At 38.4% G+C, this 27,335-nt stretch overlaps 1 protein-coding gene across 1 annotated transcript; it reads right to left on the bottom strand.

Moving 5' to 3' along the window:
* Nucleotides 1-102: 102 nt before the first annotated feature.
* Nucleotides 103-27,083, bottom strand: LOC146457620 (uncharacterized). The gene is made up of 30 exons (XM_085091706.1): nt 26,873-27,083; nt 23,390-24,019; nt 22,526-22,754; nt 20,358-20,713; nt 18,950-19,093; nt 17,838-17,951; nt 17,509-17,622; nt 16,925-17,038; nt 16,584-16,697; nt 16,247-16,360; nt 15,918-16,031; nt 14,869-14,982; nt 14,148-14,261; nt 13,703-13,816; nt 13,395-13,508; nt 13,055-13,168; nt 12,009-12,122; nt 11,426-11,539; nt 10,908-11,021; nt 7,741-7,854; nt 7,028-7,141; nt 6,514-6,627; nt 5,429-5,542; nt 4,425-4,538; nt 3,700-3,813; nt 2,845-2,958; nt 1,836-1,949; nt 1,111-1,224; nt 571-712; nt 103-133 (listed from the first exon to the last, which is right to left on the bottom strand). Exons 1-30 carry the CDS (start codon nt 27,081-27,083, stop codon nt 103-105), a joined length of 4,365 nt encoding a protein of 1,454 aa, XP_084947832.1.
* Nucleotides 27,084-27,335: the final 252 nt, after the last annotated feature.

The raw sequence follows: 27,335 nt of genomic DNA, 5'->3' as shown, positions 1-27,335 counted from the left end.
TTCTGAGGAGGACTCTGAAACGTTGACAAGCGTCAACAAATAGCTAAAACTATAATTTCTATATGTTTGCATTGCTCGAAATCGCGCGCATTTACAAGACCCTTAAGCTTTCTGCTGACGTGCAGGGGTCCACCTGTTATAAAGATCCCAAAAATAAAGGAATAAATCTCATAGTTTATTAGATATAATCATTTAAAGTTTGCTTATCATTTTTACATAAATTTTGACCTAAATTTGGAAAGCGCTAAATTTCTCGAATTGGGTCTTTGTGATTTTGTCTAAACTTTGTTCAGCGCAAGGCAGTAATGCGCACTATGTGTAGCCGAGAGATTCTCACGAAAAAAAGCCGGCAACAGCAGAATTTCGACTCAGACCTAAAAGGGGCGTGGCACTATAACCACGTGACATTTACTCCGATCGCGGAAATTTTTTTGCTGTATTGTAGATTGATCTATATGTTATACATTCTATGTGTTAGACTTACGATAAAAGTAAAGGTGGGGATACCAGAGAGCTTCAAAGTAGGGTGGTACCACCAAAAAATAACTGGGTCGAGTCACCTTAAATTACCTCAAAAACAGACAAACTCGATTCTTACCAATGCTGCAGTTCTTCCCAGTGTAGCCATCAACACAGTTACAAGTGTAATCATTCACGGCGTCGATACAAGTTGCTCCATTTTGACAGGACTGATCAGCACATTCGTCAATATCTACGAGAAATCAGTAGTATTGGACAAGTAACAGGTCATTGAGGTGTGCGGTTTCAAAACCATGTTTATTTCAATTCAAAATTCGAATATCGACATTGATACACTAAAAGGTCATAAAATTACAGCTTATATGCAAACAGAAGGGTTTGCGGTACAAAAAAGACCTGTAAAAGTGTAATCGTTCACGGCCCAATTTTGACAGGACGGGCAACTGAAGGAAAATCGTCGATAGCTCCGAGATATAACTTGTAAAAGGAACTGGAAGCTGAACTTATATGCAAACAGAAGAGTTTGCTATGCAACATAAAGAAGACCTTTCCTCACCCACCAAACCTCTAAACTGATATAGCTAGTTCAAATACCGGTTAACTTCTAAAACAGACATAATCGATTCTTACCAATGCTGCAGTTTTTCCCAGTGTAGCCATCAACACAATTACAAGTATAATCATTCACGGCATCGATACAAGTTGCTCCATTTTCACAGGGCTGAACAGCACAATCGTCGATATCTGGGGTAAATAAAGGCGTGAAAATAAAGAACGATTTTGAAGGGGAATAAGAGAAATTATGCGGAATTATAAAACGTCTTTTCCTTCAATTCAAACACGGCAAAGCGATGACAAAGGGCATGAAATCACAGCCGTGCGCTGATATATAAAGAGAAATCTTTGAAGGAGACAAAAGGGTTGTACTGTTCACCGTTTACCCAAAATTTCCAGAAACTTCGGCTGGGAGTTTCCGCTCGGGAAGAACGTCACGGGTTGTTTAACATTTACGCAAAATTTCTTGATTGACGCGCAGCGCTTAACTCATGGCACGGCCGCGAGAGCCAAAAGGCCTGAAACTAAAACGAAATATGTGAAACGTGTAAATGGAAAACGAAATTCCATTCGGAACGTCCCACACGGAAGAACACGACTACTTTTTCAGAATCTCCGTTCGTCCCGGGAATTTTCCGGTGGAATTAGTCAAACGATCGAGTTCTACTTTACCTCTCAACCAGAATTTCTGGGAATTTTTGGTAAATGGTAAACAACAAGGACGCTACTTACCCTGAGTACATTGAAATATTGAGTTGAAATAATAAACATCCTCTGAAACAGACACACTCTATTCTTACCAACGCTGCAGTTCTTTCCAGTGTAGCCATCAACACAATTACAAGTGTAATTGTTAACGGCGTCGATGCAAGTTGCTCCATTTTGACAGGGCTTACCAGCACAATCGTCGATATCTATGAGATTTAATATTAGACAACTTGCAGTCACTTGAGGTGAAAATCAGATTTTTATTTCGATTTGAATCCCAAAGTTTCAGTCTTAAACCAAAGCACTGATAAAGGTCATAAAATTACAGCTTATATGCAAACAAAAGTGTTTACGGTGTAAAAAAGACCTTTAAAAGTGTAATTGTTCACGGCTTAATTTTGACAAGCCCTGAAAAGGACAATCGTCGATATCTCCAGGAATAACTTATAAAAATAACTAGATGCTGTTTAAGGATAGTTATTTAAAGTATGCGCCACCAAGTTAAATAACAATTTTTCTTTCAATTCAAATACCGAAGCATTATTAAGCCTAAAAAATTCTGAACATTGGCACGGCCTATGCAGAACCAGGATCGAAGATCGCAGATGTAAGACTTAATTTTAAAACTTCTAGAGTTGGGATCAGCATCGCTTCCTAGTGTCACTTTGCTCGAAGTTAAAAGACTCGGAATAAGGTAGGAAAAAAAAAAAAAAGGTACATGAGAATTTCTGACATTTCACTTTTCGACGAACGAGTAACGTAGTCAACTCCCCCACTAACTTCGTTGTCAAAATGTCTCATGGAAATTTGACATGGTCAGGGTGGTAACATTAATATTTTTTCGTTTGTTTACCTTCTCGTTACCTTAAAAAACCGTTTTACTTTGAGGGTCTTTGTTTTGTAATTAAACCAGTGTTTTCTCCAAAACTAAGACCTCATCAATTTCGTCTCTTTCCAGGGAAGAAAAATAACTTGAAGAGGTTTAGCGAGGGTCCAAAACTAAGGCCCAATGATCTTCGGTTTGGGAATACAAAAGAAGTAAACTAAAATACTTTACTGAAGTGACACTTTCATTTCTTAAAACAGACACTCTGTTCTTACCAATGCTGCAGTTCTTTCCAGTGAAGCCAGCAACACAGTTACAAGTGTAATCGTTCACGGCGTCGATACAAGTTGCTCCATTTTGGCAGGGCTGATCAGCACAATCGTCGATATCTGCGATAATTAAACAAGGGTAAAAAAGACCATGGTTGAAGAAGGAAGATACAAATTAAACTTTTTTTTCTTTTACTTAAAATATCAAAGCCTCACTCTTAAGACGCAGTATTGACATGACTCATAAAATCGCAGCTCACAGTATTTTGCAAAGGATCCTGCCCAACCACCGACTATACTGGAATATTCCATTTAAATTACCTCAAAAACAGACAAACTCGATTCTTACCAATGCTGCAGTTCTTCCCAGTGTAGCCATCAACACAGTTACAAGTGTAATCATTCACGGCGTCGATACAAGTTGCTCCATTTTGACAGGACTGATCAGCACATTCGTCAATATCTACGAGAAATCAGTAGTATTGGACAAGTAACAGGTCATTGAGGTGTGCGGTTTCAAAACCATGTTTATTTCAATTCAAAATTCGAATATCGACATTGATACACTAAAAGGTCATAAAATTACAGCTTATATGCAAACAGAAGGGTTTGCGGTACAAAAAAGACCTGTAAAAGTGTAATCGTTCACGGCCCAATTTTGACAGGACGGGCAACTGAAGGAAAATCGTCGATAGCTCCGAGATATAACTTGTAAAAGGAACTGGAAGCTGAACTTATATGCAAACAGAAGAGTTTGCTATGCAACATAAAGAAGACCTTTCCTCACCCACCAAACCTCTAAACTGATATAGCTAGTTCAAATACCGGTTAACTTCTAAAACAGACATAATCGATTCTTACCAATGCTGCAGTTTTTCCCAGTGTAGCCATCAACACAATTACAAGTATAATCATTCACGGCATCGATACAAGTTGCTCCATTTTCACAGGGCTGAACAGCACAATCGTCGATATCTGGGGTAAATAAAGGCGTGAAAATAAAGAACGATTTTGAAGGGGAATAAGAGAAATTATGCGGAATTATAAAACGTCTTTTCCTTCAATTCAAACACGGCAAAGCGATGACAAAGGGCATGAAATCACAGCCGTGCGCTGATATATAAAGAGAAATCTTTGAAGGAGACAAAAGGGTTGTACTGTTCACCGTTTACCCAAAATTTCCAGAAACTTCGGCTGGGAGTTTCCGCTCGGGAAGAACGTCACGGGTTGTTTAACATTTACGCAAAATTTCTTGATTGACGCGCAGCGCTTAACTCATGGCACGGCCGCGAGAGCCAAAAGGCCTGAAACTAAAACGAAATATGTGAAACGTGTAAATGGAAAACGAAATTCCATTCGGAACGTCCCACACGGAAGAACACGACTACTTTTTCAGAATCTCCGTTCGTCCCGGGAATTTTCCGGTGGAATTAGTCAAACGATCGAGTTCTACTTTACCTCTCAACCAGAATTTCTGGGAATTTTTGGTAAATGGTAAACAACAAGGACGCTACTTACCCTGAGTACATTGAAATATTGAGTTGAAATAATAAACATCCTCTGAAACAGACACACTCTATTCTTACCAACGCTGCAGTTCTTTCCAGTGTAGCCATCAACACAATTACAAGTGTAATTGTTAACGGCGTCGATGCAAGTTGCTCCATTTTGACAGGGCTTACCAGCACAATCGTCGATATCTATGAGATTTAATATTAGACAACTTGCAGTCACTTGAGGTGAAAATCAGATTTTTATTTCGATTTGAATCCCAAAGTTTCAGTCTTAAACCAAAGCACTGATAAAGGTCATAAAATTACAGCTTATATGCAAACAAAAGTGTTTACGGTGTAAAAAAGACCTTTAAAAGTGTAATTGTTCACGGCTTAATTTTGACAAGCCCTGAAAAGGACAATCGTCGATATCTCCGGGAATAACTTATAAAAATAACTAGATGCTGTTTAAGGATAGTTATTTAAAGTATGCGCCACCAAGTTAAATAACAATTTTTCTTTCAATTCAAATACCGAAGCATTATTAAGCCTAAAAAATTCTGAACATTGGCACGGCCTATGCAGAACCAGGATCGAAGATCGCAGATGTAAGACTTAATTCTGAAACTTCTAGAGTAGGGATCAGCATCGCCTCCTAGTGTCACTTTGCTCGAAGTTAAAAGACTCGGAATAAGGTAGGAAAAAAAAAGGTACTTGAGCATTTCTGACATTTCACTTTTCGACGAACGAGTTACGTAGTCAACTCCCTCACTCACTTCGTTGTCAAAATGTCTCATGGAAATTTGACATGGTCAGGGTGGTAACATTAATATTTTTTCGTTTGTTTACCTTCTCGTTACCTTAAGAAACCGTTTTACTTTGAGGGTCTTTGTTTTGTAATTAAACCAGTGTTTTCTACAAAACTAAGACCTCATCAATTTCGTCTCTTTCCAGGGAAGAATAATAACTTGAAGAGTCTTAGCGAGGGTCCAAAACTAAGGCCCCATGATCTTCGGTTTGGGGATACAAAAGAAGTAAACTAGAATACTTTACTGAAATGACACTTTCATTTCTTAAAACAGACACTCTGTTCTTACCAATGCTGCAGTTCTTTCCAGTGTAGCCAGCAACACAGTTACAAGTGTAATCGTTCACGGCGTCGATACAAGTTGCTCCATTTTGGCAGGGCTGACCAGCACAATCGTCGATATCTGCGATAATTAAACAAGGGTAAAAAAAGACCATGGTTGAAGAAGGATGATACAAATTAAACTTTTTTTTCTTTTACTTAAAATATCAAAGCCTCACTCTTAAGACGCAGTATTGACATGACTCATAAAATCGCAGCTCACAGTATTTTGCAAAAGATCCTGCCAAACCACCGACTATTTAACAATTATTCCATGAGCGCGCGTTGGATATGAGATGGTAAATAGCGAAGGCGCGAAGCGCCGAGTTGGCTATAACTAATCTCATATCCAAGAAGCGCGAATGGAATAATTGTTTATTAAATTCTCCGCGTTTGGACATTGCTGTTGAAGTTTACTGAATTTTTATATGTTAAGAAAAATTTTTATATGTTAAGAAAAAATTTCTTCCAAATTTAAACGACCGGATGTTGAGGCAACCTCCGACCAAAGCGCGCGAAACCTAATGATCACATGACACGCGAAGCGCTTTGCAAACGCAGCTGATTGAAAAATCGAAAGCGAAGAAAATCGGACACAGTCGGACATCTAAAATTCAAGAAACGTTTAAATGTACGAATTATAACCTTTCTGAGGCTAGCATTGACAGAAGTGCTTTCGAAGTTCCAGCTCATCGAGAAGCGTAACATGTTTGTGCACATTTGAGCAAATGTTCTGCTGCGTGATGCCGAGCGAAGGAAGAGATCAGGGCAAAGACGGCTTTTTTCATGCTGGATTGAATTCAAAAAAAAATTTAGCTTAGCGACACCTGGGGCTTTCGTTTTCCATATAAGGTCAAAGTACGGTATATGAGCTGATAACCGAGATTTAGTGAACCAATCAGAACGCTAGAAATGCAATATCCGAGGCTGAGAATTTGATAAACTGGAATATTCCATTTAAATAACCTCTAAAAACAGACAGAAGGCCCCATTTCCCTTAAAGGGAAAAGGACCAAATGATGATGATGAAAAACAGACAAACTCGATTCTTACCAATGCTGCAGTTCTTCCCAGTGTAGCCATCAACACAATTACAAGTGTAATCATTAACGGCGTCGATACAAGTTGCTCCATTTTGACAGGCCTGATCAGCACATTCGTCAATATCTACGAGAAATCAGTAGTATTGGACAAGTAACAGGTCATTGAGGTGTGCAAATTTAAAACTATATGTTTATTTCAATTCAAAATTCGAATATCGACATTGATACACTAAAGGGTCATAAAATTACAGCTTATATGCAAACAGAAGGGTTTGCGGTACAAAAAAGACCTTTAAAAGTGTAATCGTTGACGGCCCAATTTTGACATGGCTGACAACTGAAAGACAATCGTCGATAGCTCCGAGATATAACTTGTAAAAGGAACTGGAAGCTGAACTTATATGCAAACAGAAGAGTTTGCTATCCAACATAAAGAAGACCTTTCCTCACCCACCAAACCTCTAAACTGATATAGCTAGTTCAAATACCGGTTAACTTCTGAAACAGACACAATCGATTCTTACCAATGCTGCAGTTTTTCCCAGTGTAGCCATCAACACAATTACAAGTGTAATCATTCACGGCGTCGATACAAGTAGCTCCATTTTCACAGGGCTGAACAGCACAATCGTCGATATCTGGGGTAAATAAAGAGTGAAAATAAAGAAAGATGTTGAAGGGGAATTAGAGAAATTATGCAAACTTATAAAACGTCTTTTCCTTCAATTTTAACATGGCAAAGCGATGACAAAGCGCATGAATTCATAACCATGAGCTGATAATTATACAAAGAGAAATCTTTGAAGGAGAGAAGAGGATTGTATGTTTCACCATTTACCCACACGTTTCTGTAAACCTCGGCTAAGAGTTTCCGTTCGGGAAGAACGTCACGGGTGGTTTAACATTTACCCAAAATTTCCCGATTGACGCGCAGCGCTTAACTCGTGGATGGCCGAGAAAGCGAAAAGGCCTAAAACTAGAACAAAATATGTGAATAGTGAAAAGTGTAAATAGAACACAAATTTCCATTCGGAACTTCCCTCCCGGAAAAACACGACTACCCTCTCAGAATTTCCGTTCGTCCCGGCAATTTTCCAGTGGAATTAGCCAAAAGATCGCGTTCTACGTTACATCTCAACCAGAATTTCCGAACCAAGGACCCTACTTACCCTGAGTACACTGAAATATTGAATTGAAATAATAAACATCCTCTGAAACAGACACACTCTATTCTTACCAATGCTACAGTTCTTCCCAGTGTAGCCATCGACACAATTACAGGTGTAATCGTTTACGGCGTCGATACAAGTTGCTCCATTTTCACAGGGCTGACCAGCACAATCGTCGATATCTGCGAGAAATAATATTAGACAACTTACAGTCACTTGTAGTAAAAATCAGATTTTTATTTCAATTCGAATCCCAAAGTTTCAGTCTTAAACCAAAGCACTGATAAAGGTCATAGAATTACAGCTTATATGCAAACAAATGTGTAAACGGTATAAAAAAGACTTACACAAGTGAAATTGTTCATGGCCCAATTTTGACAGGCCCTGACCGACACAATGGTCGATACTTCCAAGAAGAAACTTACAAAAAGAACTAGATGCTGTTTAGGGAGAGTTATTTAAAGTGTGAGGCAACAAATAAAAAAATTTCTTTCAATTTAAATAACAAAGCATAAGCCCTAAAAGTTCTGAACATTGGCACGGCCTATGCAAAACAAGGATAGAAGACTTAATTCTACAAATCCAACGAATTCTAGAGTTCGGATCAACATGGCTTTGTCACTTTGATCGAATTTCTTTTTTCACTTTACTCGAAGTTACAAGACTCAAAATAAGGCTCAAAAAAGGTACTTCCAAATTTCTGAAAATTCGCTTTTCGTTTTACTTGAGGGTCTTTGTTTTGTAATTTAAACCAGTGTTTTCTACAAAACTAAGGCCTCATCAATTTCGTCTCTTTTCAGGGAAGTATAATAAACAGTTTTAGCGAGGGTCCAAAACTAAGGCCCCATGCCACGTCCTTCAGAACGCCTAAAATTTAGCCTTATGGTTTCGTTCTATGATCTTCGGTTTGGGGATACAAAAGAAGTAAACTAGAATACTTTACTGAAATGACACTTTCATTTCTTAAAACAGACACTCTGTTCTTACCAATACCGCAGTTCTTCCCAGTGTAGCCATCAACACAATTACAAGTGTAATCGTTCACAGCGTCGATACAAGTTGCTCCATTTTGGCAGGGCTGACCAGCACAATCGTCGATATCTACGATAATTAAAGAAGGGTCAAAGAAGACCATGGTTGAAGAAGGATGATACAAATTAAACATTTTTTTTCTTTTACTCAAAATATCAAAGCCTTAGTCTTAAGACGAAGTATTAACACGACTCAAAAAAAAACGCAGCTCACAGTATTTTGCAAAGGATCCTGCCCGACCACCGACTATTTAACAATTATTCCACGAGAGCGCGTTGGATATGAGATGATAGATAGCCAACGAGGCGCGTAGCGCCGAGTTGGCTATAATCATCTCATATCCAACAAGCGTGAGTGGAATAATTGTTTTATTAAAAACAATCACGAAATTTTGCTAGATTTTGCGGATTCCGCTTTGCAAGTAACAATTAGAAGATAATTTAATGGTCTCTTTTTCTCGGGCATGGTATAATGGCTCATATACCATGGCCGCTAAGCCAATCAAATCGCTCGAATTGCATTATACAATGATCCAGTTTTAATAATTACAATTATTCCATGAGCGCGCGTTGGGTATGAGATGGTAAATAGCCAACGAGGCGCGAAGCGCCGAGTTGGCTATAACTAATCTCATATTCAACAAGCGCGAATGGAATAATTGTTTTATTAAATTCTCTGTGTTTGGATATTGCTGTTGAAGTTTACTGAATTTTTATATTTTAAGAAAAAATTTCCTTCAAATTAAAACGACCGGATGTTGAGGCAACCTCCGACCAAAGTGCGCGAAACGTAATAATCACATGACACGCGCAGCTCTTTGCAAACGGAGTTCAATGAAAAACCGAAAGCGAAGAAAATCGGACACAGTCGGACATCTAAAATTTAAGAAACGTTTAAATTTACGACTAGCATTCAAGTGCTTTTGAAGTTCCAGCTCATCGAGAAGCGTAATAGTTGTGTACATTTGAGCAAATGTTCTGATGTGTGGTGCCGAGCGAAGGAAGAGATCAGGGCAAGGACGGCTTTTTTCATGCTGAACTGAATTTCTCGCGGACGATTTAAAACACTTCAGGCAAATCCAAGTGTACGAGGTACAACCTCACTGAGACAAGCATTCAGTGCAAGTTTTTAAACTTCAAGCTTATTTGAGAAGCGTAAGAGCTGTGCACATTTGTGCAAATGTTTTGCTGAGTGGTGCCGAGCGACGGAAACGAACGTTATGGCCGCCGCTCGTACGGATTTCATAGATGAACTTTTCCTGAAGTCCTCGTAAATTAGTAAGTAAGTGAACTTTATTTAGTCAGGGTGGCTTGGCAATCAGCTACGGGGCTGTTATCCTGAGGGGCCCTGTATACACCTAAAATAATTATTATTATGGTATGAGAAAAAAATTACAATATATATGACTCAGACACTTTTGGGTTAAAATATCATAGGATAGAAAAAATAAATAAAAACATTTGCACTTTAAGAAAACAATCTATGCAAAATCGTGTTTCATAATTAGTCGCTTAAAAGCCTCCAAGGACGCTGCCCGTTTGTATGTTTCAGGTAACGAATTAAATAAAATAGCTCCGGAGTATCTAAAAGTTCTCTTCCCGAGGTTAAGTTTGGGTCTTGAAGGATGAATGTCTTCACGCCGACGTGTATTGTAACTATGGAAACTGTGGTTTCTATTAAAATAATCAGAAAGATGCGTAAAAACATAAAGGCAGGCATAAAGCTCTTCCTAACAAATTTCTTCGATTGGCTTTGACCTATTACCGCCAGGATTTGCAAGCCATCATGAAATTTTTAAAGGTAACCGGTTGTTATTGCTGTTGTTATGTGATTTAAAAATCGTAAAATCTTGCAATTTTGAAGATTTTAAAGCAAACTTCAGAGAAACGTACCATTAAATAGTGTCATACCGAACTTTGTGGCTTTTATTGCTGTTATATTGAGATGGCATTCTTTGGTATTTCTTTCTTTTTTTTTCTACATATTTCCCAAGAAACTTTCGCGTCTCGCCGAAAAAAAATTAGCTTAGCGACACCTGGGTCATTCGTTTTCCATATAAGGTCAAACTACGATATATGAGCTGATAACCGAGATTTAGTGAACAAATCAGAACGCTAGAAATGCAATATCCGAGGCTGAGAATTTAATAAACTGGAATATTCCATTTAAATAACCTCTAAAAACAGACAAACTCGATTCTCACCAATGCTGCAGTTCATGCCAGTGTAGCCATCAACACAATTACAAGTGTAATCATTCACGGCGTCGATACAAGTTCCTCCATTTTGACAGGGCTGATCAGCACATTCGTCAATATCTACGAGAAATCAGTAGTATTGGACAAGTAACAGGTAATTGAGGTGTACGAATTCAAAACCATATTTATATTTCAATTCAAAATTCGAATATCGAGATTGAGACACTAAAGGGTCATAAAATTAAAGCTTATATGCAAACAGAAGGGTTTGCGGTACAAAAAAAACCTGTAAAAGTGTAATCGTTCACAGCCCAATTTTGACAGGACTGCCGGGCAACTGAAGGACAATCGTCGATAGCTCCGAGATATAACTTGTAAAAAGAACTGGAAGCTAAACTTATATGCAAACAGAAGGGTTCGCAATGCAACATAAAGAAGACCTTTCCTTACCCACCAAACCTCTAAACTGATATAGCTAGTTCAAATACCGGTTAACTTCTGAAACAGACACAATCGATTCTTACCAATGCTGCAGTTTTTCCCAGTGTAGCCATTAACACAATCACAAGTATAATCATTCACGGCGTCGATACAAGTTGCTCCATTTTCACAGGGCTGAACAGCACAATCGTCGATATCTGGGGTAAATAAAGACGGGAAAATAAAGAAAGATGTTGAGGGGGAATTAGAGAAATTATGCAAAATAATAAAACGTCTTTTCCTTCAATTCTGAGAGTTTCCGTTCGGGAAGAACGTCACGGGTGGTTTAACATTTACCCAAAATTTCCCGATTGACGCGCGGCGCTTAACTCGTGACACGGCCGAGAGAGCCAAAAGGCCTAAAACTAGAACAAAATATGTGAATAGTGAAAAGTCTTAATAGAACACAAATTTCCATTCGGAACTTCCCACCCGGAAAAACACGACTACCTTCTCAGAATTTCCGTTCGTCCCGGCAATTTTCCAGTGGAATTAGCCAAAAGATCGCGTTCTTTTTTTACATCTCAACCAGAATTTCCGAACAAAGGACTCTCCTTACCCTGAGTACACTGAAATATTGAATTGAAATAATAAACATCCTCTGAAACAGACACACTCTATTCTTACCAATGCTACAGTTCTTCCCAGTGTAGCCATCGACACAATTACAGGTGTAATCGTTTACGGCGTCGATACAAGTTGCTCCATTTTCACAGGGCTGACCAGCACAATCGTCGATATCTGCGAGAAATAATATTAGACAACTTACAGTCACTTGTAGTAAAAATCAGATTTTTATTTCAATTCGAATCCCAAAGTTTCAGTCTTAAACCAAAGCACTGATAAAGGTCATAGAATTACAGCTTATATGCAAACAAATGTGTAAACGGTATAAAAAAGACTTATACAAGTGAAATTGTTCATGGCCCAATTTGACAGGCCCTGACCGACACAATGGTCGATACTTCCAAGAAGAAACTTACAAAAAGAACTAAATGCTGTTTAGGGGGAGTTATTTGAAGTGTGAGGCAACATATAAAAAAATTTCTTTCAATTCAAATACCAAAGCACAAGCCCTAAAAAGTCTGAACATTGGCACGGCCTATGCAAAACAAGGATAGAAGACTTAATTCAACAAATCCAATGAATTCTAGAGTTTGGATCAACATGGCTTTGTCACTTCGCTCGAATTTTTTTTTCACTTTCCACGAAGTTACAAGACTCAAAATAATCCTCAAAAAAGGTAGTTGCAAATTTCTGAAATTTCGCTTTTCGACGAACGAGATACGTAGTCAACTCCATCACTCACTTCGTTGTTAAAATGTCTCATGGAAATTTGACATGGTAAGGGTGGTAACATTAATATTTTTCGTTTGTTTACCTTCTCGTTTTCTTAAAAAACTGTTTTACTTTGAGGGTCTTTGTTTTGTAATTAAACCAGTGTTTTCTACAAAACTAAGGCCTCATCAATTTCGACTCTCTTCAGTGAAGTATAATAAAAAGTTTTAGCGAGGGTCCAAAACTAACGCCCCATGCCACGTCCTTTAGAACGCCTAAAATCTAGCCTTATGGCTTCGTTCTATGATCTTCGGTTTGGAGATACAAAAGAAGTAAACTGGAATACTTTACTAAAATGACACCTTCATTTCTTTAAACAGACACTCTATTCTTACCAATGCTGCAGTTCTTCCCAGTGTAGCCAGCAACACAGTTACAAGTGTAATCATTCACGGCGTCGATACAAGTTGCTCCATTTTGGCAGGGCTGAACAGCACAATCGTCGATGTCTGCGATAATTAGAGAAGGGTAAAAAAAGGCGTTGAAGAAGGAAGATACAAATTAAATATTTTTTCTTTTACTCAAAATATCAAAGCCTTACACTTAAGCCGCAGTAATGACAAGACTCAGAAAATCGCAGCTAACAGTATTTTGTAAAGGATCCTGTCCAACCACCGACTATACTGGAATATTCCAGTTAATTAACCTCTAAAAACAGACAAACTCGATTCTTACCAATGCTGCAATTCCTGCCAGTGTAGCCATCAACACAATTACAAGTGTAATCATTCACGGCGTCGATACAAGTTGCTCCATTTTCACAGGGATGACTGGCACAATCGTCAATATCTGCGAGAAATGAGGGGAAACATGGGACAGGTTTAAGAAGACACAACACCAGGGTTTTGTTTTCTTGTTATTCAACATTGCTCAATCTTTACTGAAGCACTGGCATGGCTTATGAAATGACACCTTATGTGCAAAGAGAAGTTAAATTTCGCGTGAAATAAAACTAACTTCTAAAACAAGCGTGCTGTTCTTACCAATGCTACAGTTCTTTCCAGCGTAGCCATGAACACAATTACAAGTGTAATCATTCACGGCGTCGATACAAGTTGCTCCATTTTCACAGGGCTGACCAGCACAGTCGTCAATATCTACGAGAAATCAGTAGTATTGGACAAGTAACAACATTGATACAGGTCATAAAATTACAGCTTATATGCAAACAGAAGGGTTTGCGGTACAAAAAAGACCTTTAAAGTGTAATCGTTCACGGCCCCGTTTTGACATGGCTGACAACTGAAGGACAATCGTCGATAGCTCCGAGATATAACTTATAAAAAGAACTGAAAGCTGAACTTATATGCAAACAGAAGGGTTCGCAATGCAACATAAAGAAGACCTTTCCTTACCCACCAACCTTTAAACTGATATAGCTAGTTCAAATACCGGTTAACTTCTGAAACAGACACAATTGATTCTTACCAATGTTGCAGTTTTTCCCAGTGTAGCCAACAACACAATTACAAGTGTAATCATTTACGGCGTCGATACAAGTTGCTCCATTTTGACAGGGCTGACCAGTACAATCGTTTATATCTGAGGTAAATAAAGACGGGAAAATAAAGAAAGATGTTGAAGGGGAATTAGAGAAATTATGCAAAATTATAAAACGTCTTTTCCTTCATTTCAAACATGGCAAAGGGATGACAAAGGGCATGAATTCACAGCCATGAGCTGATAATTATACAAAGAGAAATCTTTGAAGGAGAGAAGAGGATTGTATATTTAACCATTCCCCCAAAATTTCTGGAAACTTCGGCTGGGAGTTCCCGTTCGGGAAGAACGTCACGGGTTGTTTAACATTTACGCAAAATTTCCGGATTGACGCGCAGCGCTTAACTCGTGGCATGGCCGAGGGAGACAAAAAGTCTGACACTAGAACGAAATATGTGAAACGTGTAAATGGAACACTAAATGGAACTTCCCACACGGAAAAACACGACTACCTTTTTAGAATTTCCGTTCGTCCCAGGAATTTCCAATGGAATAAGCCAAAAGATTGCGTTCCACTATACATCTCAACCAGAATTTCCGTGAAATTTTGGTAAATGGTAAACAACAAGGACGCTACTTACCCTGAGTACACTGAAATGTTGAGTTGAAATAATAAACATCCTCTGAAACAGACACACTCTGTTCTTACCAATGCTGCAGTTCTTTCCAGTGTAGCCACCAACACAATTACAAGTGTAATTGTTCACGGCGTCGACACAAGTTCCTTCATTTTGACAGGGCTGAATAGCACAATCGTCGATATCTATGAGAAATAATATCAGACAACTTTACAGTCACTTGAGGTGAGAATCAGATTTTTATTTCAATTCGAATCCCAAAGTTTCAGTCTTAAACCAAAGCACCAGTGAAACTCATAAAATTACAGCTTATATGCAAACAAACGTGTTTAAGGTATTAAAAAAAAATGACGTTTACAAGTGTAATTGTTCACGGCTCAATTTTGACAGGCCCTGACCGGCACAATCGTCGATATTTTTAAAAATAAAAATAACTTACAAAATAACTTACAGAAAGAACTAGAGGCAACAAATTAAAAAAGAGAATTTGTTTTCCTTCTAGTTCAAATACCGAAGCATAAGCCTTGAAAAATCTGAACTCTGGCACGCACAGCCCATGCAAAACAAGGATCGAAGATCGAAGATCTAAGATTTGATTGTACAAATTCTAGAGGAGATCAGCATGGCTTTGTCACTTTGCTCGAAGTTAAAAGACTCGAAATAAGGTAAACCTAAAATAATAGAAAAAGGTACTTGGAAATTTCTGACATTTCGCTTTTCAGCGAACGAGTGTCACGTAGTCAACTCCCTCATTCACTTCGTTTCAAAATTGACAAGATTAACATTTTTATCATTTGTTTACCTTCTCGTTACCTTAACAAAACCGTTTTACTTTGAGGGTCTTTGTTTTGTAATTTAACAGGTGTTTTCTACAAAACTAAGACCTTGTAAATTTCGTCTCTCTTCAGTGAAGTATAATAAAGAGTTTTAGCGAGGGTCTTAGTTTTTGTAGTTTCTACAAAACAAAGGCCCCAATTGCCATGTCTTTTAGAAGGCCTAAAATAATGTCAGTCTTATGGCTTCTTTCTATGATGTTCGGTTTGGGAATACAAAAGAAATAAACTGGAATACTTTGCTGAAATGACACCTACATTTCTTAAAACAGACACTCTGTTCTTACCAATGCTGCAGTTCTTTCCAGTGTAGCCAGCAACACAGTTACAAGTGTAATTGTTCACGGCGTCGATACAAGTTGCTCCATTTTGACAGGGCTGACCAGCACAATCGTCCATATCTGAAGGGTAGAAGAAGACCATGGTTGAAGAAGGAAGATACAAATAAACTTTTTTTTCTTTTGCTCAAAATATCAAAGCCTTACTCTTAAGCCACAGTATTGACAAGACTCAGAAAATCGCAGCTTACAGTATTTGCAAAGGATCCTTCCCAACCACCGACTATACTTGAATATTCCATTTAAATAACTTCCAAAAACAGACACACGGCTCTTACCAATGTTACAGTTCTTTCCAGTGTAGCCATCAACACAATTACAAGTGTAATCATTCACGGCGTCGATACAAGTTGCTCCATTTTGACAGGGCTGATCAGTACAATCGTCGATATCTGCGATAATTAAAGAAGGGTAAAAGAAGACCATGGTTGAAGAAGGAAGATACAAATAATTTTTTTTTTTGCTCAAAATATCAAAGCCTTACTCTTAAGCCGCAGTATTGACAAGACTCAGAAAATCGCAGTTTACAGTATTTGCAAAGGATCCTGCCCAACCACCGACTATACTGGAATATTCCAATTAAAAAACCCTTACAAACAGACACACGGCTCTTACCAATATTACAGTTCTTTCCAGTGTAGCCATCAACACAATTACAAGTGTAATCATTCACGGCGTCGCTACAATTTCCTCCATTTTGACAGGGCTGAACAGCACAATCGTCGATATCTGCGAGAAATGATGGGAGACACGGGCAGGTTTAAGAAGCCACAAAACCAGGGTTTTTTTCTTGCAATTCAACACCGCTCAATCTTTACTGGCTCGTGAAATGACACCTTTTGTTCAGAGGGAAGTTAAAATTTTTGTGCAATAGAAAAGATCTTTACATGCTTACCCAGTGAATAAATATTTGGTTGAAATAATACTAACTTCTAATACAAACAGGTTGATCGTACCAATGCTGCAGTTCTTCCCAGTGTAGCCATCAACACAATTACAAGTGTAATTGTTCACGGCGTCGATACAAGTTCCTTCATTTTGACAGGGCTGAATAGCACAATCGTCGATATCTATGAGAAATAATATTAGACAACTTTACAGTCACTTGAGGTGAGAATCAGATTTTTATTTCAATTCGAATCCCAAAGTTTCAGTCTTAAACCAAAGCACCAGTGAAGCTCATAAAATTACAGCTTATATGCCAACAAACGTGTTTACGGTATTAAAAAAAATGACGTTTACAAGTGTAATTGTTCACGGCTCAATTTTGACAGGCCCTGACCGGCACAATCGTCGATATTTTTAAAAATAAAAATAACTTACAGAAAGAACTAGATGCTGTTATAGAGTTTTTGCGAGGGTCTTAGTTTTTGTAGTTTCTACAAAACAAAGGCCCCAATTGCCATGTCTTTTAGAAGGCCTAAAATTATGTCTTATGGCTTCTTTCTATGATGTTCGGTTTGGGAATACAAAAAAAATAACCTGGAATACTTTACTGAAATGACACCCTCATTTCTTAAAACAGACACTCTGTTCTTACCAATGCTGCAGTTCTTTCCAGTGTAGCCAGCAACACAGTTACAAGTGTAATTGTTCACCGCGTCGATACAAGTTGCTCCATTTTGACAGGGTTGATCAGCACAATCGTCGATATCTGAAGGGTAAAAGAAGACCATGGTCGAAGAAGGAAGATACAAATCAACTTTTTTTTCTTTTGCTCAAAATATCAAAGCCTTACTCTTAAGCCGCAGGATTGACAAGACTCAGAAAATCGCAGCTTACAGTATTTGCAAAGGATCCTGCCCAACCACCGACTATACTGGAATATTCCAATTAAAAAACCCTTACAAACAGACACACGGCTCTTACCAATGCTACACTTCCTGCCAGTGTAGCCATCAACACAATTACAAGTGTAATCATTCACGGCGTCGATACAAGTTGCTCCATTTTGACAGGGCTGAACAGCACAATCGTCGATATCTGCGAGAAATGATGGGAGACACGGGCAGGTTTAAGAAGACACAAAACCAGGGTTTTTTTCTTGCAATTCAACACCGCTCAATCTTTACTGGCTCGTGAAATGACACCTTTTGTTCAGAGAGAAGTTAAAATTTTTGTGCAATAGAAAAGATCTTTACATGCTTACCCAGTGAATAAATATTTCGTTGAAATAATACTAACTTCTAATACAAACAGGTGGTCGTACCAATGCTGCAGTTCTTCCCAGTGTAGCCATCAACACAATTACAAGTGTAATTGTTCACGGCGTCGATACAAGTTGCTCCATTTTGACAGGGCTGACCAGCACATACGTCGATATCTGCGAAAAGCAAAGAACAAGTAGATCAGGAAATACCTTTGTTAAAGAAAGATGTAAAATAACTAATGTTGATTCGACTCCAATTGGTCAGTTAGGCATATGCTATTTGTGCATGGGTATATACATGCTGAAGTAAGCTGACGCGTGCTAAGCTAGCTTCCGTTAGCGTGTTTTATACTATCCGCCCTCTTGAAGTGGGCATAAAAAAATTTCCCATTACGGGTTTATTTAAGTGCGAAAATCATTCTGCTCTAGCAAAGGTTTTTTTTCTTGCATTTGGTTTTACTTTTTATTCAACATTGTTGATCCTGATCTACACAAAGATCCGGCTTCGTTTTGCCACTCTTTGTACAAGTGGTCCTTGCATTATTCAAGAGTTTTTCATTATCTGGAATGGCAGATTAAAGCAACTCGCCATTTAGAAACCCTTGAATTCTTGCTGGATTTCAAATCTGAAAGAGGCTCACAAGTTATTTGTCTCAAGAATCATAATTTACAACGGGTTATCTATTGTAATATTACAAGCATTTCAGCTTTAATGAGAGAAAACGTAATTCTTACAAGTTTGAAGTTTCAATTACAGAGTCCGTCGCTCATCGATCTGTAAGCGCCTACCACGTAAAATAGTCTCCAACTGAAAAACGATTGAACTACTTACCAACACAAAATGGAACAAGTGGATTCTGTGCGGTAGAGTTGTCTTCAAATCCCAGGGGACAGTCACATGTATTCGGACCAATGGATTTGTTACACACCAGATCTGATCCACAAAACGCATCCACGGACTGGCAGTAATTAACGTCTACAAATATAAGTGTAACTAAGATTAGCATTTATGTCACATTTGGAATAAGTTGTTAACATCAGAATATGTTTGTGGAACATTTTGGACCAATCAGTTGAGCAATCATTGGTTGGAAGCAGGGCCTGGGACCGAGGAGCGATGCTCTTTCAACTTGAAAAGCTGTCCACTCTCAATTTTGCCAGTAGAGTTTTGCCGGAATAAAACTAGGAAACTGTTGATTTCGTTTCACTGTTGTTTGGTTTCTTTTTTGTCCGCCGGCTCTGATCTTTTAGATTTCCTTTCACTTTCAAACAGGAAAATATACGATGGCAGCGATATCTACAAATACTTTATGCTCTATTCTGCGGGGTCTGGGCTCTCTGAGTTGCACGACAATACCGAAATAACGGGACTTCGAAGATGTTTATACAGCAGCTCTGGAGCATGGACTTAGAAAAACAATAAAATAATAAAAATTTGAGGGAAAAAAACATAGTAAACCCAAAGGCGCTTTATTGATTGCACGTGACGTCACGGCGGCCATGTTGGTGGTTAGGAACAATAAGATTTTTCTCCCCTGGGAGTTAACCTCCATTTTTATGCAAACTATGTGAGCAAATTTTCTTTTGTTTTGGCACTAACATGGCGGCAATGCAATCAACCTATTGTTTCCTTTGAAGAAAGACTAAATTAGACAATTAACGTAGGGGCCGTGTGGAAATCTTGCTGAAAATTCTTTACGTAAGCGCAAGAAACAGTATATAAAAATTGCATAAAGCCAAATAAAATGGCAAATTTCAATAAATACATGTGCGTGAATTCAGTTAGGGAGACAAAAAACAGGCAGTGCTAAATTTTCCCTTCAGTCACAATTATTATTTTTTTCATGAGATTCCGATATTCTGTTGGTTTTACAACAACTGCACATGCACCACACACGAATCCGCTGACAAAAACCTCAGATTACTTTGCAAGTTACAAGAGCAAATTCGCTTCGATTTCTTTTAAGAGAATGTATGGGAAGTTGCTACCCTCCCCAGCCCCAGCTCATGCTTTTGTTTGTTGACTGATTGCTAAACTTTCTCAAAGCCCGTTTTCGTGGGAGTCACTTGTCAGCCACTCTTTCGACGCATAAGAAGACGACTTCAGGCAAGTCTAACTGATTGCTTGATGCCATTGTTTCTTGGTTGTTGATGGTTCGTAGGATTGGCAGTTTGTTGGCTCATTCATTCAACATTCTTTCCTAATAATTTACACCAAGATTAAAAATCGAACTTCTCACCTGCAAATTTACAAAGTGAACCATTACTTTTTCCAACATTTCCAACTCGCCATAACTGCACATCTGACCAAAGCACAATATTTCCAGTCACAGCAGAACAGGGATGCATAATTTGTTCTATACGAGAGGCATCTTTGATGAACTCATCCCAGATGCTAAAGGAAGTTAAGCTTCCTTTGAACTTCCCTATTATCAAGTAGCCAAGTACAGTGTTATAATTTACTGCCAGGCCTGTTCCTTCTGCCTTCTTCACACCATCAGTGTAAAATGTCCAATTGCCGTCACTGGAAAACCACATGATGCACACATGATGCCAGAATGTGTCTGTCATGGTGGGACCATCAGTATTAAAGGGCCTAACAAATTAATAAAACACAACAAAGTGATTACAAAAGATGCCAAACCTTGAGGTGCAAATTTAAAGGGCCCATACCTAAGCTATCTGTTTTTATAGAAATCGGAAAGAGGGTAGTTTCAATCTGAAACTGTGGCACTGCATCAGAGGGAAAGTGAAAATGAAAATTTGGATTTGTTAACAGAGTTGATAAGGTAATTTGGCCGTCACCGTAATGAGATTTCAGAGCTGATGTTTTGACCTGGGGGGGGGGGGGGGGTACTCCCTTATATGGGTTATATAGGTATGTGCGGCCCCAAAGGGTATGGTTTTTCGGCTGTTTTGGTCATAAATAGGGTATCGCTTTTAGCCATTTTGCCGCCATTTTGGTAATAAATAGGGTATAGATTTTTGCACTCTAGTCCTGGGTTCGATTTTTTCTTAGAAGAAGCTACTTCAGGTCATAAATAGGGTAGGGAAAATCGCAGATTTTGGTCATAAATAGGGTAAGGGTTTTGGGAAGCGGGCCGCACACCCCTACCCAATTTTTTTTGGAGTACCCCCCCCCCCCGGGTGTTTTGAGTACTACTGAGCCTTCACCAGAGCAAAGGTTTTATACCTGATGGCATTTGAATTCTATGGAGGACATGTCAGATAACTGGGTGAGAAGTATATTAGGGACCGTCAGATTTGACTACGAGTACGAGATTGAGTACGAATATGACTTTTCAAATCTAGTTTGCGTGGTTTAGATAACCGCTTGTCTCACCAATCTTGTTCCTAGGGTCTTGTTATCTGCTGGTAAACAACAGAAAAGAGTGAGAGTTTTGAAGATGTTACTGATTTGAAATTTGAAAGTCGTAGTCATGCTCAATCTTGTACTCGTAGTCAAATCTGCAGGTCCCACAAAAGTTCCTGTAATTTCCAGAAGCTAGGGTAAGGTTAAAATAATAATAATAATAATAATAATAATAATAATAATAATAATAACGATAACGATAACGATAACGATAACGATAATGATAATGATAATGATAATGATAATAATAATAATAAGAAGAATAAGAATAAGAATAATAATAATAAATGGCATTTGAATTAACTTTTATACATGTATATATATTTTATTGATATTTTTATTGATATATTTTAATTATTGATTTACTCATGTGCTATTTTAAGTTTCACTTGGCTCACAGGTTACGCTATGCGCCCTGTGTTGCTTTCAGACACTGTGCATACAGATAGTTTTACTGTGCATAATAATAATAATAAAAACACCAAGTTAATTAATACTTTCTTCCTACGACTGGACGTACATGGAAAAAATCCCTAAGTGACTTTTGGATTAAGTGTTGTCCTAATCCACCATATGGAAAAAGATGATGACTGATACATAATTTTACCTGTAATTTTTTAGCGAGTCAAAACCCTCAACACACTCAAAAAAATGCACAGAAAAGCGCTAAAAGCTTCAAACCTAGCATACACAGTGTTGTCAGTATAGGGACAAATTTTTGCAAAACAATATGTGTCTTTCTAATGTGCCTATTGGCTGTGCTAGGTTCAGGAGGTATTGAGGAAAAATGTACAGCTGACATCTGTTTACGTATAGTGGATTGAGATTTGGATTGAATTTTTTGTGTTGAGTAATCCTAACTATAATTTTAGGTTATTGTTCATAATATTGCTGCAGAGATATTAGTTTTCCTTGGACAACGGTTAACACTGTATTTACTGAGAGGGATTTAAATGCTGACCACCTCAAAATGTCCTTGGAGTCTCTTTAGTAAGCCTTTTTTCATTCCATACACCCCTTTAGTTCTTCTCTCACCTATATGTATTATTGATGATTAACAAGTAGGTTCCATTCCCATGGAAAGAAAAGCTTAGGAGGCTTGTGTTGCTATAACTGCGAAGGTCAAACACTGTCCACCAGTCTGCATGAGCCTCAGTCTTTATCCACCAACATGACGTCACATCCTTCAGATCAGTGACTCGTGGAATTTCAACATAGTCTGAGGGTGCTCCACTGAATTGCAGCTCATAGAAAGAAGCATGCTCTGCAAAAAAGCAGAGATTGTAGGAAGGTAAAAAGAGAATCAGAAAAAGGCCAACTAAAGACTGTTGGCTAACAAAAGCACAAATAAGCCACTGGGACACTGGCCAAGGGATTGCTCAGCAGGCACCTAAAATTTTTGCCTGTTTTTATAAAAAAATGTATGACCTAATGAGTACTAAAGTGTAACTTCACAAATATTAAAATGAATTTTTGAAATTATGGGTTTTATTAAGATCTTCGCAAAGAGCATGATGAAAAATGCCTACTTGCCAAAAATCAGCGTCTCATTGTAATCTGGGAGTGAGGACATACTAATCCTTCTAATTTTGTCTCTGTGCTAAAAGTTTAGAACAGAGACAAAATTGCAAGGATTTGTATGGGGTTGTCGGAACATAGCAATTCTAATATCTACCCCCAAAAATTGCAATAAGATGCTGATTTTTGGTAAGTAGGCTTTTTCATCATGTTCTTTACACATATGATATCTCAACAAATCCCACAATTTCGGAAATTTATTTTTCGTGACGTCATCACCTTTTAGTTAGTACTCTATTTCTTGGTACTGTAGTTCTCGGACAGCTTGACAGAAGTTAAATTTTTGTCAAATAAAAGAAAAACACATGTAGCTCCTCTTACCTTGACGTGGTTTGACTTTCATAGTGGACTCCTTTAGAGAATAATTATATCCCCTCCAGCTCACCCAATTAATACCCATGCCACATTTATTATCACCATAACGACCATTTAAATGTGATGAATGACAGCTGTTGTACCACCAAGCACCTTTAAAACGCTGTGCACAAGATGAGTAATACAGGTCATTGTCCTGATCGAGTGTGCTGAAATTCATTCCGCTGTGAACAGACATTGCATCTCCTGCTGTTCCAGAAAAATTTGCTAAATGCAAGGCATATTTCTCAGTCTCTGTACCGATGTAAAATGATCCATATGACGCATGCGCAGTTTGATTGCCAAAGTCTCTGAGCTCAATCAAGGCCTGTGAACTCTGTGTAGTGATGTTATGAATGTTATCATTTCCAAGCCAGAACTCCCAGTTTTGGTCTCCAAACCCCATTTTATAACTGTTCCAGTGAGAATAGAAGTCCACTGAACCATTTAGCCTCCGTTGAAGAACTACCCAGCCTCCACCGTTAGTTTTCTGATCACAAAAGACAGTAATGAGACCCTGTCCACCTGGATTGATTGAATAAATGCCATCCTCAGTGTAGCCTTTGTGAAGCAGATCCCAGCAATCACGTCCCAATACTGCACAGGATGAACAGAATCAGTGTTTAAAAAAAAACTAACAGAGTTAAAGTCAAACTTTGCAGATATGATTCCAGAAAAAAACAAAACATGTTTCTGATTGTTATGAGCACCAAAGGTGCTAGTCTGTAAAGCCCCTCTAAACTTACACTGTGCTTATTAGACCCCAATTTCTGAAATTTGAGTCATTCTGACAAATATTAGAGTCTGAAAAATCAGGAGATAATCTCATCCAGCTATATGGCGTAGAGCAAGTCCTCTCCTGAATGTTGAATTTGCAGTATAGTAAAATTTAACTCCCATGTATGCCTGGAGCTGCCTTCTTAAAAGCTGAAACAGTGAAATAGTGAAACAATTGTCTTGCAGCAGTGAACTGGATGTCATAAAGCTTTTACTGACTGTTGCAAAAAGATTGGCAGTTTTTTAATGTCAAAAAATAATAATAATAAAATAAAATAATAATAATAATTGCTGACCAGTTTCTGTAAAATGGTGAAGCCAGTCTGGATCAATCTACTTTGTACCAAAAACTTAATCTTATGTAAGTCTTAATTAAGAGCTTTTATGTTTTAAACATGCTTATATATATATATGTTGAAAAGATAAAAGCATGTTGAAAGCATGCATGCTTATATAACAAGACAAAGCACATGTGGTTTATAACATCAGTAGCAAATGTATACAAGAACTGAAATATCACATGCAGCGTCCAATTGAAGGGGTGGTCACTGGAACACTACACTTAATTGCAAAGTCAATGCCTGCACTTCTTGTTTTTAATGCCTTGAAATTGCATCCGTGCATCAATCACTTCAGAATGGCAAACAAGAAAAGGTAGTTGGTGAGTGGTCAGTTCCTTTACTGCAAGGGATTTTTGGAAAATGTGCTCAGGTTTCCATCACAAAATGTTACATTACAGTAATTACAGAGATGGCTTAATACATAGATGCCTACCACCCTTATTGTAGTTCCTTGACAGGGTGTGTTGCTATTCACTGTGGGTATGTTGCAGCTAGCCACCCTTATTTCATGCCGGGGTGTGCCCAATAACCTAATAGTCCTATTTACTGGCAAAGACTGTGTGGGTTTCTTGTGTATTAATATAAGCAATAAAGTTGTTGATGGAACTAATTATTACGAGTGTTAATTAAATAACCAATAAAATATATTGTATTGTATGGCATTGCATTGTATTGAAGCTAAGGGGGCAGTGTGAGCTGATAGGGATGGCCGAGATACCTACTGGTGTAGCTCCTTATTGGCCATGTTTGCATTTCATAAATTTCCAATTCTTTTGCTTTCACTACTGTTAAGTCTGACATTATGTACCAGTCAAATTGTAGCTTCAACATCCCCCCCTTCCCCCAAGCAACCCCCCGGGCATTTGAATTTTTTGAAAAAATTAGTGTTCAAATTCCCCCCTCCCCAAGCCAAATTAGCTGTTCAAATGTCCCCTCCCGGGGAAATAAACCATTCTATTATTTTTATATAGCTTTTAAGTGATATACAATATTATATGCCAATCAAAATTGCTCAGTTCTAGAGTAAAAACATAATCAAGGACACTGCAGTGTTTGCAAGTAGTATCTCAAGTTCACATGCACATGGATGAATTTAGGATGACAGACACGCCTTCAGTTCTCGAACCAAAGTTAAATTAACAGCAAATGATTCGCATCCAATGTAATAAAAACTGAGAAAACACTGTGAACAATTACTCTGCACTTCTCTCGTGTTCTTAAAACTTCCTGTGTGCCTATATAACTCAACAATGCACTCGGCACGTTTGTTATTTCTTTATTAAAACCCAGATTATTTAAGCTTTTAATATAAATTGTATCTTGTGTGCAGCGGTGCCCCATGAAGCCACAATCCTCCCCTTAAAAAATGAGACAAAATTGACATGTTGACCTCCTCCATGACTTATTATGCCTCGTGCAGTGCGGCTGAGACACGTCATATGACATCGAGGCTAGGGTTCCCCACCCCTTATGCATGGGGATCAAATCTCCCACCCCCGGGAAGGCAAAGGGGTCCAGGGTATGCCATCTTGATGGGTAGGCAAACACGTCTTGAAATGTGATGTCAAATAATTTTCATAAAACATTGCTTCTGAAAAATTCATGAATTGGAAACTTTAGGCACTATGCAAAGGATTTTACAGAAAGTAACTGAGGAAATGTAACTGCAATAGAAAGCATCTAGCTCATTTTGACATTTCCATACATTTGTCTGTCTAGCGAACCAGCTGTGAACTGCTGTTAAAATAGTTTACGGGAAAAAAAAACCAGGGAAATGTATGAAAAGTTCGAAGCACGACTGGACGCTTTCTGGCACAGCTACATCCCTCCAATTTTTTTCTTAAAATCTTTTTCCCTGTGCCAGAAGTTTCCAATTCATGAAATTTTTCAGAAGCCATGTTTTATGAAAATTATTTGACATCGGATTTCCAAACAAACACTGTTATTTCAAGACGTGTTTGCCTACCCATCGGTAAATGTTTGAGACGGGTATGAATCCAAACGTGACCTACTTTTGAAGCAGATGCAAAACTCCTGTAAAGTATCTGTAAGCGATCCGGAAAGTTGGTACAGTCTGAACAAAAGGCCCAGCCGAGCAAATTTTTGTAATATAGATACGGTGCAACGTGAACGTACAAGCGCATAGCTAGCCTAACACATAAGCTTAATTGCGAGTCATGCGGTAAGGCTCGGAAACATATCTTGTGCAAAGTGTTCCATTCGACTGGAGAGGCGTAGCGGTACTCCGACAAAATCCATGAACAAGGTAGTGGACCAAAGGTACAAACGCTGTTAATTTGATAATAATACGGTGTAGTACATGTAAACTTACTCGACAAGGATCCAGAAAGTAGTCCCCAGAGAGAAGCTGTCCACAACCAGAGTTTTAGGCTGGTCATATTGGCGGCTTTCTCCGCAAAAAGGTGGACATTTTTGCAGTAGAACGCGAAACAAAGTACATTTTGGAGACGAAACTGCATCCATAGCGTCGGCAAACGCTCGCGACATTCACGCGGGCGATCTCCCTCGTTACCAGGGTCCATTGCTATTCACGGCGAAAAATCAGAACGCTGGCGCAACGGACTCTACTCCGATCCCTGAGCCAAGCAACTCAGATTGTACTCCCTTTTACGGCAACGATCCAAAAAACACTGTATAGAGGTGATTTCTGGTGGAGATGCTCCATAGACTGATACACCGTACACAAGCTTAGGCATCACCAAGGCGCTGAACAGTTTGTCTATCTCTGGCTGGCTATAACCTTCCTTCCTGAGAGTGCGTAAAACATATAGACA

The sequence above is a fragment of the Pavona decussata genome, unplaced genomic scaffold, assembly GCF_977016875.1.
Source record: "Pavona decussata unplaced genomic scaffold, jaPavDecu1.1 SCAFFOLD_238, whole genome shotgun sequence".
In the NCBI taxonomy this organism is placed as follows: Eukaryota; Metazoa; Cnidaria; class Anthozoa; order Scleractinia; family Agariciidae; genus Pavona; species Pavona decussata.
The sequence above is the reverse complement of the archived record's forward strand: the minus strand, read 5'-3'. Positions and strand labels throughout refer to the sequence as shown.

Coding starts and splice junctions, on each gene's coding strand:
- LOC146457620 (XM_085091706.1), bottom strand. CDS start 27,083: ATGGACCCTGGTAACGAGGGAGATCGCCCGCGTGAATGTCGCGAGCGT. Junction 17,039..17,508: donor TGGAAAGAACTGCAGCATTG/GTAAGAACAGAG, acceptor TATTTCTCATAG/ATATCGACGATTGTGCTATT. Junction 2,959..3,699: donor TGGGAAAAACTGCAGCATTG/GTAAGAATCGAT, acceptor TAATTATCGCAG/ATATCGACGATTGTGCTGAT.